We start from the raw sequence: 9619 nt of genomic DNA on the forward strand, positions 1-9619 counted from the left end.
CTAGAAATAGCAAGATATCTCCTTAAAAATGACCTAGCTGTGGTTTGGAAGTGGTTTTGCCTTAAATGGAAGTGATATCACAACATTTCTACTGTTTATATTCGGTAATGCACGTATATACGTCGATGACTCATTAGTTCATACCCACATATTTATATGTTATATGTTACTAGTTGTTATACCTACAAATATGAGTCTAAACTGAGTATTTATTTAAATAAATATAGTTTATAACGAAGTAAACATCAATGAGAACATAACTAAAGATAATTCAGAAAATCAATATCTTTTTATAATTTAATCAATAGTCTGATGTCAGAATATTATTACACCTTTCAGTATAAAATGGCTAAAAAGATAAATTATTTTTGATTGATGTTAGAAATATCCTCATTTGGAATTTTTCAAGATTAATTTGGTGAGTAAGTGAGATAATTTTAATTGATGTTCAATTTGTTCATCAAATATTAATCAAAGGGATATTTAAATTAGATACAAAAAAAAATTATTACAAAAACAAGAGTGTTTTTTTGAGGTTTGTTTAATTAAACATTTATTTTTTATTTGTAAAGGTTATCGAAATTGTAATAAATTTAGTTAAAGAACTGTTATTTTTATTATAGTCTTAGTATATTTATAAAATTATTATACGGTTGAAATAAGACACCCTAATACAAATAACGTTTTTATTAATACCCTTAGAAAAGCCTCAATATAAAAGGATTATAAACAAAACAAAGGCATAAAAGAGTGCAAGTAAACTATTAACATCATTAACAAACAATAAAATATTAGTTCATAACATAAGAAATGTGAATATGGGACAAGTCATTTTACAAAATTTTAAAATCAGAGAAAAATTCTTAATAAAATATCCCCCTACAATATTAATTATTCTGCTTTAATGTTGTTTACGTCTAAAATCACATTTGTTATCTTTTCTAGATGTAATGCACCATTTTCTTCGAATATTAAAGGTATCCTTAGCACAAAACTCTTTGGCAGACATGTTTCGTTAGTACAAGTCATCAAATCAAAAGCGATATCGATGAAATCGTTACCATCGTCCTTTTTAGGGGGTAAGCTTAAAACTAAATCAATTGCTTTAATATCGGTACCGTTTTTGGGTACAGACGAATACGTCGCATTCGGCAGGACCACCATCCATTTCTGAGGAGCGTCCTCAGTCAGTTTCAAAGTATCGTGAAATCGAAGAATAACTTTCAGCAATACTTTGCCACCCCTGGAATTTATGCTCAAGGGATTCCCTAGGGAGAGGATATCTCCCGATGGTTTTCGATTGCACCTGCTCTCTAAACTATTATGTTTCAGATCCAGTTTCTCCAGTTTAGTTATCGAACTATTTCTTCCGAGAGAAATTATTTTAATTTGATGGTTGTTGGTATCGGCTAGAAATATTTTTTTCCCATCAGGACTGAGGCACAGACCAGCTGGTTCTTTGAACAAATTGCTGGTACCCTCGGCGATATCGGCGTTGTTGCTGAACGGCAATGTCGATATTTTGTTTTCTATCACATCAATTTTCTTTAATTTATGATTATAAGTATCAGCCACATAAAGCGTTTTTTCATCAGAGCTCATCGCTAAACCCAAGGAATGTTGCAGCTTGGCATCAAACAAAACCCCATCCTTGTCCCCAAAAGCGAACAGATTCTGGAATTTTACCTGATTAATACTCACAATCAAAAGTAAAACATCAAAACTCACATTAGGATTTCTATCACCACCCACAACAGGTGTTACTTTACCATCAACCAAAGACATTCTTCTAATACTGGAGCTTTCACTATCAGCTATATAAATCTCTTTTCTATTTTCACACAGAGCTAATCCAGATGGCTGTGCAAAAGCTGCAGCATGTGCATAATTGTTGTTCCTGTTTTCTTCTCTTCCAGAACCTGCTATGTTAACACAGACACCTTCAATTTAAAACAATTAATTCGCATATATTCTCATTCCTAAAACACACTACAACCTTTATTATATTTTTTACACTTCCACCAAACAGTATCCTCAAGAAATAGAGCCCATATTTGATGAGTACCTGCCATAGCAATCAATAGAACATTCCGAATTGGAGGTTTACCATCTGGATGGAATGTTAAATCCATATCAGGTGTTTTATATATTGCCAAATCCCACGGACTAGAAATTAATTGTTGAGGTCCTGGATTACCACCTAAACGGTCATGACCTTGTTTTCCAGTACCTTGAAAAGGTGACATTACCAATAAAAACATTTAGAGCACATAACATGTCAAAATACCGGCTACAGTTTCAACAGCACCCTTCTGTAAATCAATTCTCCTTATAGCATGATTTTCTGTATCAGCCACAAACAAAATATGTTTATTCAGAAAAACTAAACCTTGTGGATTATTAAACTCAGCATTATCTAAACTGCCATCTTTGAATCCCAATTTTTTGCCACCAATAACTTTCAGTATAATTCCTTTATCATTTATTATTAAGATTCTACTGTTTCCTGTATCAGAGACAGCCAGTATCTGTTCCCCATCTTCTCCAACAAAAGAAGTTATTTTTCCCGGGAACAAAAGGGGGCCTTTCAAATCGGGTAAGAGATGAAAGGCTGATTTAGAGGGTAGTTTATGATTTGAAATAAGATTTTTTTCTCTGAAACCAGAATAGTTAAAAATATTTTAGAAGAAATTTATAAAATCTTACTTATAGAAATTCAAAGCAACTCTAATATAATCTAATAAATCTTCTTTATGGCCCTCTCCGGTCAGCATAATAATTGGGTCAGCATTAGGCCCCAGCATTAAAAGAGTAGGCCAACAGTGCACATCACAGTTCTGCCACATCTCAGAATTATCATCATTCACTACAGGGTGGCCAATATTATATCTCTGAACAGCAGCCAAAATGTTGCTTGAGAGCTTTTCATTTTCAAATTTGGCACTATGTACACCAATCTATAGTATACAATATATAGATATTTAAGGTTATTATTATAAAAACAAATGTTACAGACCACAACAAGTCCGTCTTCGACAGAAAAAGTATTTTCTATTTCTCTTAAATCAGGAATAATATGCATACAATTAATACAACAATAGGTAAAAAAATCCAAGACCACTAATTTTCCTTTTAAGTGTTTTTTAAAAGATAAAGGTTCTAAAACATTGAACCATTCGAGTCCTGGAAAAAATAGTTACATTAACAAATAAACCATTATTATAAATGACAAAATACCTTCCTTAAAATCCTGTATAGGCGCATACTTAACGGTCCTTAAATATTCCCTGATACCTCTTTCCTTACTATCAGAATTCTCAATCAAACCTTGGAGTTTCTCATGTGAATAATATAAATAATTTTCATCAGAATTCATTGTGTATATTCTTCGCGGTGCTATTCTATTAATTAAATTTACAACGGATCTACGAATAAGATTCATTCGAATATTAAAATAGAATCTATAAAACCGTAAATAATCATATGAATGATTCAATGATATAAATAGAGAAAGTTAAAAAAAATAATACCACTTACCAATTCGTTTCGTAAATTTTCAGTGTCAGAGAAACGAGGTTATGACGATAACAATTGTATTGTTGTGCAGCAGGAATATTGAATTGTAATATACGATAATAACTGGTTGTCTATCGATATAAGAGTAACCTTGTATGTTACCGGACTTATTAATTTAATGTTTGTTACTATTATTAAATACCTATTTGTTATTAATTTATATAAATAAAGAAACAGAGAAATGCTCGCTAAATATTAATTAGACCTTCTCTATTAAATGATGCGTGATACAATAATATAATGAGTTGCCTAACAAGGCTTTGATTAGAAAACATTAAGGGATTTATTTATAAAAAATAAAGACAGTGTTATTATGTTTTGTAATTGATGATGCTGCTTGATTGATTCTGTTATTGCTGCTCAATTTAAAGAAAGTGGAAATATTCAGACAAAAGTGAAATCTGGCCGTCGTTTGAAGATTAAAAAAAAGGTGCTAGATTGTTCTTTGTGCAATTGTTAAACAAGATCGTGATGCCGTATCAAAGTAAATAGCCATAAAATTGTCACAGGTTATTGGTAAATCGATATCAAAACATACTTGTTTGAGATGAATGAAAAGAATGGGAATCAATTTAGTAAATTATTATAGAAAGACTAACACTCAAACTTATTATGTTTTCATTTTAGTGGAAGCCTAAACTACTTCTTTTCTTAAAACAAAACCAACTTAGTGGACAATAGACCATAAAAATAGAATATAACATTTATGAGCACCAGTTATCTGAAGTGACAAATCATCCCAATTGCCATTGCAATGTAAATTGGTGGTTAACAAATTAAAATTATCCACAGGCCAAAAGATGGCAGAACAAAATGACTATAAATAAAATCTGAGATCCTAATAATAGTAATTGTAGTAGACATGTGATGGTCTTCAATATTTTTTCATTGGTTTTTTGCCCTGGCTTTGGTCAGAACCATCCCTGAATTATAGCAGCATCTTTACGAAGATTTGAATATTTTTGAACCCATATATTATAAAACTCAGAAATTATTTTAAAGTGTGAATGAAAAATCAGGAAGTTTTCAAACATTTATGATGTAACACCAGAACTGTATGTGAACAATATAAATTTTTAATATTATATGGTATCAAGCAATTTGTTATTTTGAATAAACTGGTTTATTGAAGAAATTTGTTTCTTATAAATGTTTCCCATTAAACAGTATACAGGTAACACTTTTATTTTTAAAAATACTTCTTTATCTAGAATTTAGAATGTATGTTTAATGCAAATATGTTCAATTTTATGAAAATGTATAGCATGTTTAGCAACAGCGTATATTTCAAAACTAGAAAATATTTTGAAATAAAAGTTCAAGAGGAATGACCATTTAATTGAAAGGCTGTTCATAATGTAAATTCCAAGGTATGTTTTCTACTAATTTGACGAATTGAAACCCCCGATATTTTTTCTTTAAAGGTTCAACTTCTTGGGTGATCGAACATTTTCTATGCAGTGAGTGAGAGCCAATCAACTTCATCATCTGCGTCATTTTATTTCGATTCTTGGCAAAGCGAAGATGAATTGCTTGGGGTCGTAGTTCTCTTGCAAAAGACAATGTATAACTTTCTTTTAAACCACTTTTGTTTTAACTATTTTAGGGCTGTTTAAATTATTCTTAAATTTGAGAAAGATATTAAATTCTTAAGTAAGTTTGTTTTTAATAAGATAATTATTTTCGAAAGCCCCAAAATGCTCCTGTTCTTAGCAGATTCAACTTCCTGTAAACATAATAACAACTATCTTTAACTTCATGTATTTTACAGTCATTCTCAATAGCATACAATCGCAAAACACAGCTTGAAATAGTTCAAACAGCCATAAAGTAATAGTAGTTTGTGCAATGGTTTTTCCCATACATATTTTTGTCAAAGATTATTTATTAGCCTGGCATATGTTGATTTTTAAAAATTAGAGAAAAACCAGAATATATTAGAAAAATCTTTATTCGTTCTTGAAAACCAAATTATAAAAAACATTTACAGCAATATACTGCTCTCAAAAAATTATGAAGATAAGCGTATATATTAAAAAAAAAGTACATATAATTATTTTCCTAGAGAAAAAAATACATTTATAAAAGGTAATACTTTCAATGAGAATTGTTAAGTATAAAACACCCACCCTTTATTAACGGGAGAATATTCGTAAAATGGCAAATTTAGCTAGATAAAAAATAATTATAGTCATATTTTTTTATCCTCAACAATTCATTAATAATTTCAGGAGGTACGACACTACATATAGTTAAATTTATTAAAAATTTTGTTAATTTTTTCTACCACCTCTCCTCTTCATTGTGGCAGTGCACTGTGGGCAATACCATTTACCTTTTGGAGGTGCAGTGATTCCGACGCAAGGATAATGGAACCACTCAGAAGGACACTGTATATAAAATAAATTAGTAACCAAATAGCGGTAATTAATTAAGGCCTTACGTCTTCATTATCACAAGCAACCATGTCACCATAAGAAACTTGGTTGCACAGACAATATCTGGGTTCATTTGGATCATATGTCCATTCCCCATCAGTGACCTCAGCATTAGCATTATCCACTTCTGTGGATACTTCAGGTACAACGACTGGTTGAGGTGTGGATATCACTTGTTGAACAGAGGAGGAACTTGACGATAAAGTGCTACTGTATTTCCTGTTGAGCAAAATGCATTTCGTTTTGATTAACAAATAAAAAAACAAAGAAATAATCATTATCCACACCAAACCATATATCTCGTCTAGTTGCCGTTAAAGCTAATCTGAAATTAAACTAGATGTTGGTCTGTTTTAATATATAATTTCAAATAAAATTTTAAAACGAGAACGAATTAAATAAATGATTTGGTGATCATGTTCGTAAAAGAGACAAAGTACTTTTGCTTCTTCTTGTTGTTGGCATGATCCTGCTGGATGGCTTGTATTGCAGTTTGAGCAGCGCCGGCCAGCTCCCTTGGGATAAATTCATGCCCGCTAGTGTTAATGGCTTCATAGGAGGCCTTTAAGCTGGCAGTTCTTCTTCCCTGTTGCATCTGAAATATACACGTTTTATGTTTCTCTCAAGAACTGCAAGTGAAGAGTTTCTACAGTGGTAACAAGATAAACAAAACTGTTTGTAATAATAGCACACTGTGATGGCAGAGGTTTAAAAGTTCTACTAAACTAAATAAGTGGTGCTTTAGAAATACGAAAAGCGACAAACCTTTAACTGTATGGTTCCAAAGCAAAGCAGAATAAAGGCAAAGTATATTAGATTACTGTACTGTCAAGTATCGATATTGGTAAATATATTTTATAACAAACAATCTATGTAAAAAATGCTTGGCAAAAAGAAAATGCATTTTTCTAAAATGACAATTTAAAATGATGGGCATAAAACTGATTACCTGCTGGGTTGCAGCTATGGCTTGGGAAGCTGCTGCTGCTATCGCTGTGCCTGCACCTAAATTGTGACCTAAACTGTATGAAATATTTGAGGTAGCTATAGCTGGTGCTTGAGAAACTGTCGCTACATGTCGAGTTTCAACTAGTGGCGCTGGAGCAATCGCCTGCCTCTTTTCTGCATACTGACTGGACAAGGTTGTGCTACTCTCACGTCTTTTTTCACCACGCGGCCTGCTATATCGGAAACTGCTGGAGCTTACACTAGGAGCCACGAAAATCAGGAACATCGCTATGATATTAAAATAAACATATATACCTATCATATCTATTTTCTTTCTGTTGACTAGACATATTGGGGACTGGTGTTTGTGTATCTAATTCTAAAGACCTTTTTTCTAAAACCTCCGTTATACCCTTATTATCGGCTTCTAGTTCACATTTAAATTTATGTAATTCTGAATCCAGTCTTCTTAAGTACTTATCTACTAAATCATACATAGTGCTTGCTAGCTGAACCTAAGAAAACAATGTTATTGTTGTTTAAACAAATAATCATGTCCTAACTTTTTCGTCAGCATCCTCCAACGTCTTATAATATTCCTTTCTTATGGCTTTGTATTCCTCCTCTAAAGATTGAGGTATATCTTGATTCTGGAACCTTTTACAATCACTGAAAAAAACTTTTACCCGTTTTTCTAGTTCATCCATATTATCTGGAAACAATATCGTAAGAAAAATGCCCCTTTAATTAAATCGAATCTATTACTATGTATACTCAAATCCATTTCTCTCATATCTGTGAATCTGTCCCTCAGTTCTTGAGGTAAATGTTCGATCACTGGAAAATATTAAATTTGAATTTGCCGCCATTGTTGGCAAGGACACGTCAGCACCGTAAACAACCTCTAACTTACTTTCAAGATAATCCTCCAAATACAACATTTTGATTACTTATACTTTACGTTCACAAAATACACAAATATTTTATTAAAATCACAATATTTATGGTGTAAATTTATTTATTTTCGGCGTGTTTTTGTCACATATGTTTGTCAGTCAGACATTTGCAAAAGGACTACCAACAACAGCATTGCCAACTTGAAAGTAAATTTTTCCAAAATCCAAAATAGAAAAATAATTACGGACTATTTTGTATATTCTCCACAATTGGAAATGACGATTTCTTCCAACGGCTTTCCAATTTTCCTTCCATAATACTGAATATCCATGAGGACACTGTTGCCTTTAATTATATTTCCAAAAACGACATTTTTATAATCTAACTGCTCCATTTTCCGAAAAGTTATGCAAAATTGGGAATTATTTTCAGCCCACCCAATTCTTTTCATGGATAAAACACCTTAAATATTTCTGAATTAATTTCAAAATCACAATTAATACACTAACAATTGAAATCGCACTAGATGATCTAAAAAAAACATAATGACTAATGTTACCAACCTATAAAAATATAAATCAATAAATGATGATAGTGATTATTTAAATATATAAAATTATCATGAAAATTGAATATATTATTTTTTCTTATGAAACTAATATAATATTTTTTTACTTTCGAGGTAAATAAATTCTGTAAGCTGTATGTTGGGTTACATAAACTATTATAATAATTTTCTTCGTACCTGCTTTAGTATGTTTTAATTTGTGATTTTCTTCAGCAAACGATTTTCCGTACACAGAAAAGCCGCCTCTGCCATTACATTGTGTAATATCTCCCATTTCCATGTATTGTCCACGGATAATTCGATGTACCAAATTGTTTTTGTAAGTTAAATCTTCGCCTTTACATAGTTCAAGAAAATTTTGAACTGTAACAGGAACATGATCGTAGTAAAGTTCAATTATAACACGTCCTAAATATTTTCCATTTTTTACACTGAAATCCAAAAAGCATCTGAAATTATTAAATATTTATTATAATAGAACTGTGGAACAGGTAACTTATCGAAAGAGCTTGTCTTAACTCGTCATCTAAAGAAGGCCTTTCTAATATGCAAACGGGATACCTGCAGATATGTTGAATTTTATTTAAATCCCTCTCCCACTCATTTTGAAAATTGGCTCTGTCATAAAATGATTTCTGTAAATTTAAAGGGCATTATTCTGACAGATTGTTTATGTAGGAAAACCGTACGGCTGTATTTATAAGTTCATACAGATTTCTGTTTTTCTCTTCAATTTTTTTGATTGATACATTGTAAGCTCGCCATTTATCAATGCGTAGATATGCGTTTGGATTATATGAATCGACTTTGCCCTACAATAAATTTATAATAAATAAATTAAAATAACTGAAGACGATATTTACGCCAAGCCTGTTGATAGTATTAATTTTCCTCAACAAATTTTTGTTTTCAATATCAATTTGTCGAAGTCTGATGGCATCTTCCCTGAGCTTTTTTCCATTTAAATATATCATTGGATTCATATGGGGAGGATGATGATCCACTAGGGCCTTAGCGTAGAAGACCTGTTCGGAAATATTGTAAAAGATTAACGAATATCGTAAAATCTCCTTTACCTTTTCTCTGTGTCTGTTGAAGGTCCTCAAATCATACAGCCTGGTCATATCGGAGACTTCTCCTTTCATATATCGAGGGATACGTGCCTCCCTGAATTTCCTACCGCCCCCCATGT

At 31.6% G+C, this 9619-nt stretch overlaps 3 protein-coding genes and 1 long non-coding RNA gene across 5 annotated transcripts; 1 reads left to right on the top strand and 3 right to left on the bottom strand.

The window, feature by feature from the left end:
- Positions 1–672: 672 nt before the first annotated feature.
- Positions 673–3886, bottom strand: LOC143191653 (NHL repeat-containing protein 2). Of its 2 annotated transcripts, XM_076396981.1 has the most exons (8): positions 3538–3886; positions 3238–3425; positions 3017–3183; positions 2707–2957; positions 2288–2655; positions 1997–2230; positions 1729–1940; positions 673–1674 (listed from the first exon to the last, which is right to left on the bottom strand). In XM_076396981.1, exons 2-8 carry the CDS (start codon positions 3374–3376, stop codon positions 892–894), a joined length of 2154 nt encoding a protein of 717 aa, XP_076253096.1. In that variant the 5' UTR covers positions 3377–3425; positions 3538–3886; the 3' UTR covers positions 673–891. The 2 variants fall into 2 exon arrangements, with proteins under 2 accessions (XP_076253096.1, XP_076253088.1); XM_076396973.1 differs by lacking the exon at positions 3538–3886 and having other exon boundaries at positions 3238–3496.
- Positions 3887–4610: 724 nt separating this feature from the next.
- LOC143191741 (uncharacterized) lies at positions 4611–5139 on the top strand. Its single transcript, XR_013004609.1, has 3 exons — positions 4611–4750; positions 4841–4946; positions 5001–5139. It is a non-coding gene; the product is annotated as an uncharacterized LOC143191741 (long non-coding RNA).
- A 370-nt stretch (positions 5140–5509) lies between these two features.
- On the bottom strand, positions 5510–8420 carry Ing3 (Inhibitor of growth family, member 3). The gene is made up of 8 exons (XM_076397075.1): positions 7876–8420; positions 7728–7799; positions 7526–7674; positions 7278–7477; positions 6964–7222; positions 6455–6609; positions 6020–6233; positions 5510–5966 (listed from the first exon to the last, which is right to left on the bottom strand). The coding sequence occupies exons 1-8, from the start codon at positions 7901–7903 to the stop codon at positions 5850–5852; spliced, it is 1194 nt and encodes a 397-aa protein (XP_076253190.1). The 5' UTR covers positions 7904–8420; the 3' UTR covers positions 5510–5849.
- Positions 7963–9617, bottom strand: LOC143206634 (uncharacterized). Its single transcript, XM_076419254.1, has 6 exons — positions 9504–9617; positions 9291–9452; positions 9117–9239; positions 8917–9062; positions 8605–8858; positions 7963–8321 (listed from the first exon to the last, which is right to left on the bottom strand). Exons 1-6 carry the CDS (start codon positions 9615–9617, stop codon positions 8107–8109), a joined length of 1014 nt encoding a protein of 337 aa, XP_076275369.1. The 3' UTR covers positions 7963–8106.
- Positions 9618–9619: the final 2 nt, after the last annotated feature.

The sequence above is a fragment of the Rhynchophorus ferrugineus genome, unplaced genomic scaffold (assembly GCF_030347505.1).
Source record: "Rhynchophorus ferrugineus isolate W39M unplaced genomic scaffold, kcgeb_rfMv2 rfM1, whole genome shotgun sequence".
Taxonomy (NCBI): Eukaryota; Metazoa; Arthropoda; class Insecta; order Coleoptera; family Curculionidae; genus Rhynchophorus; species Rhynchophorus ferrugineus.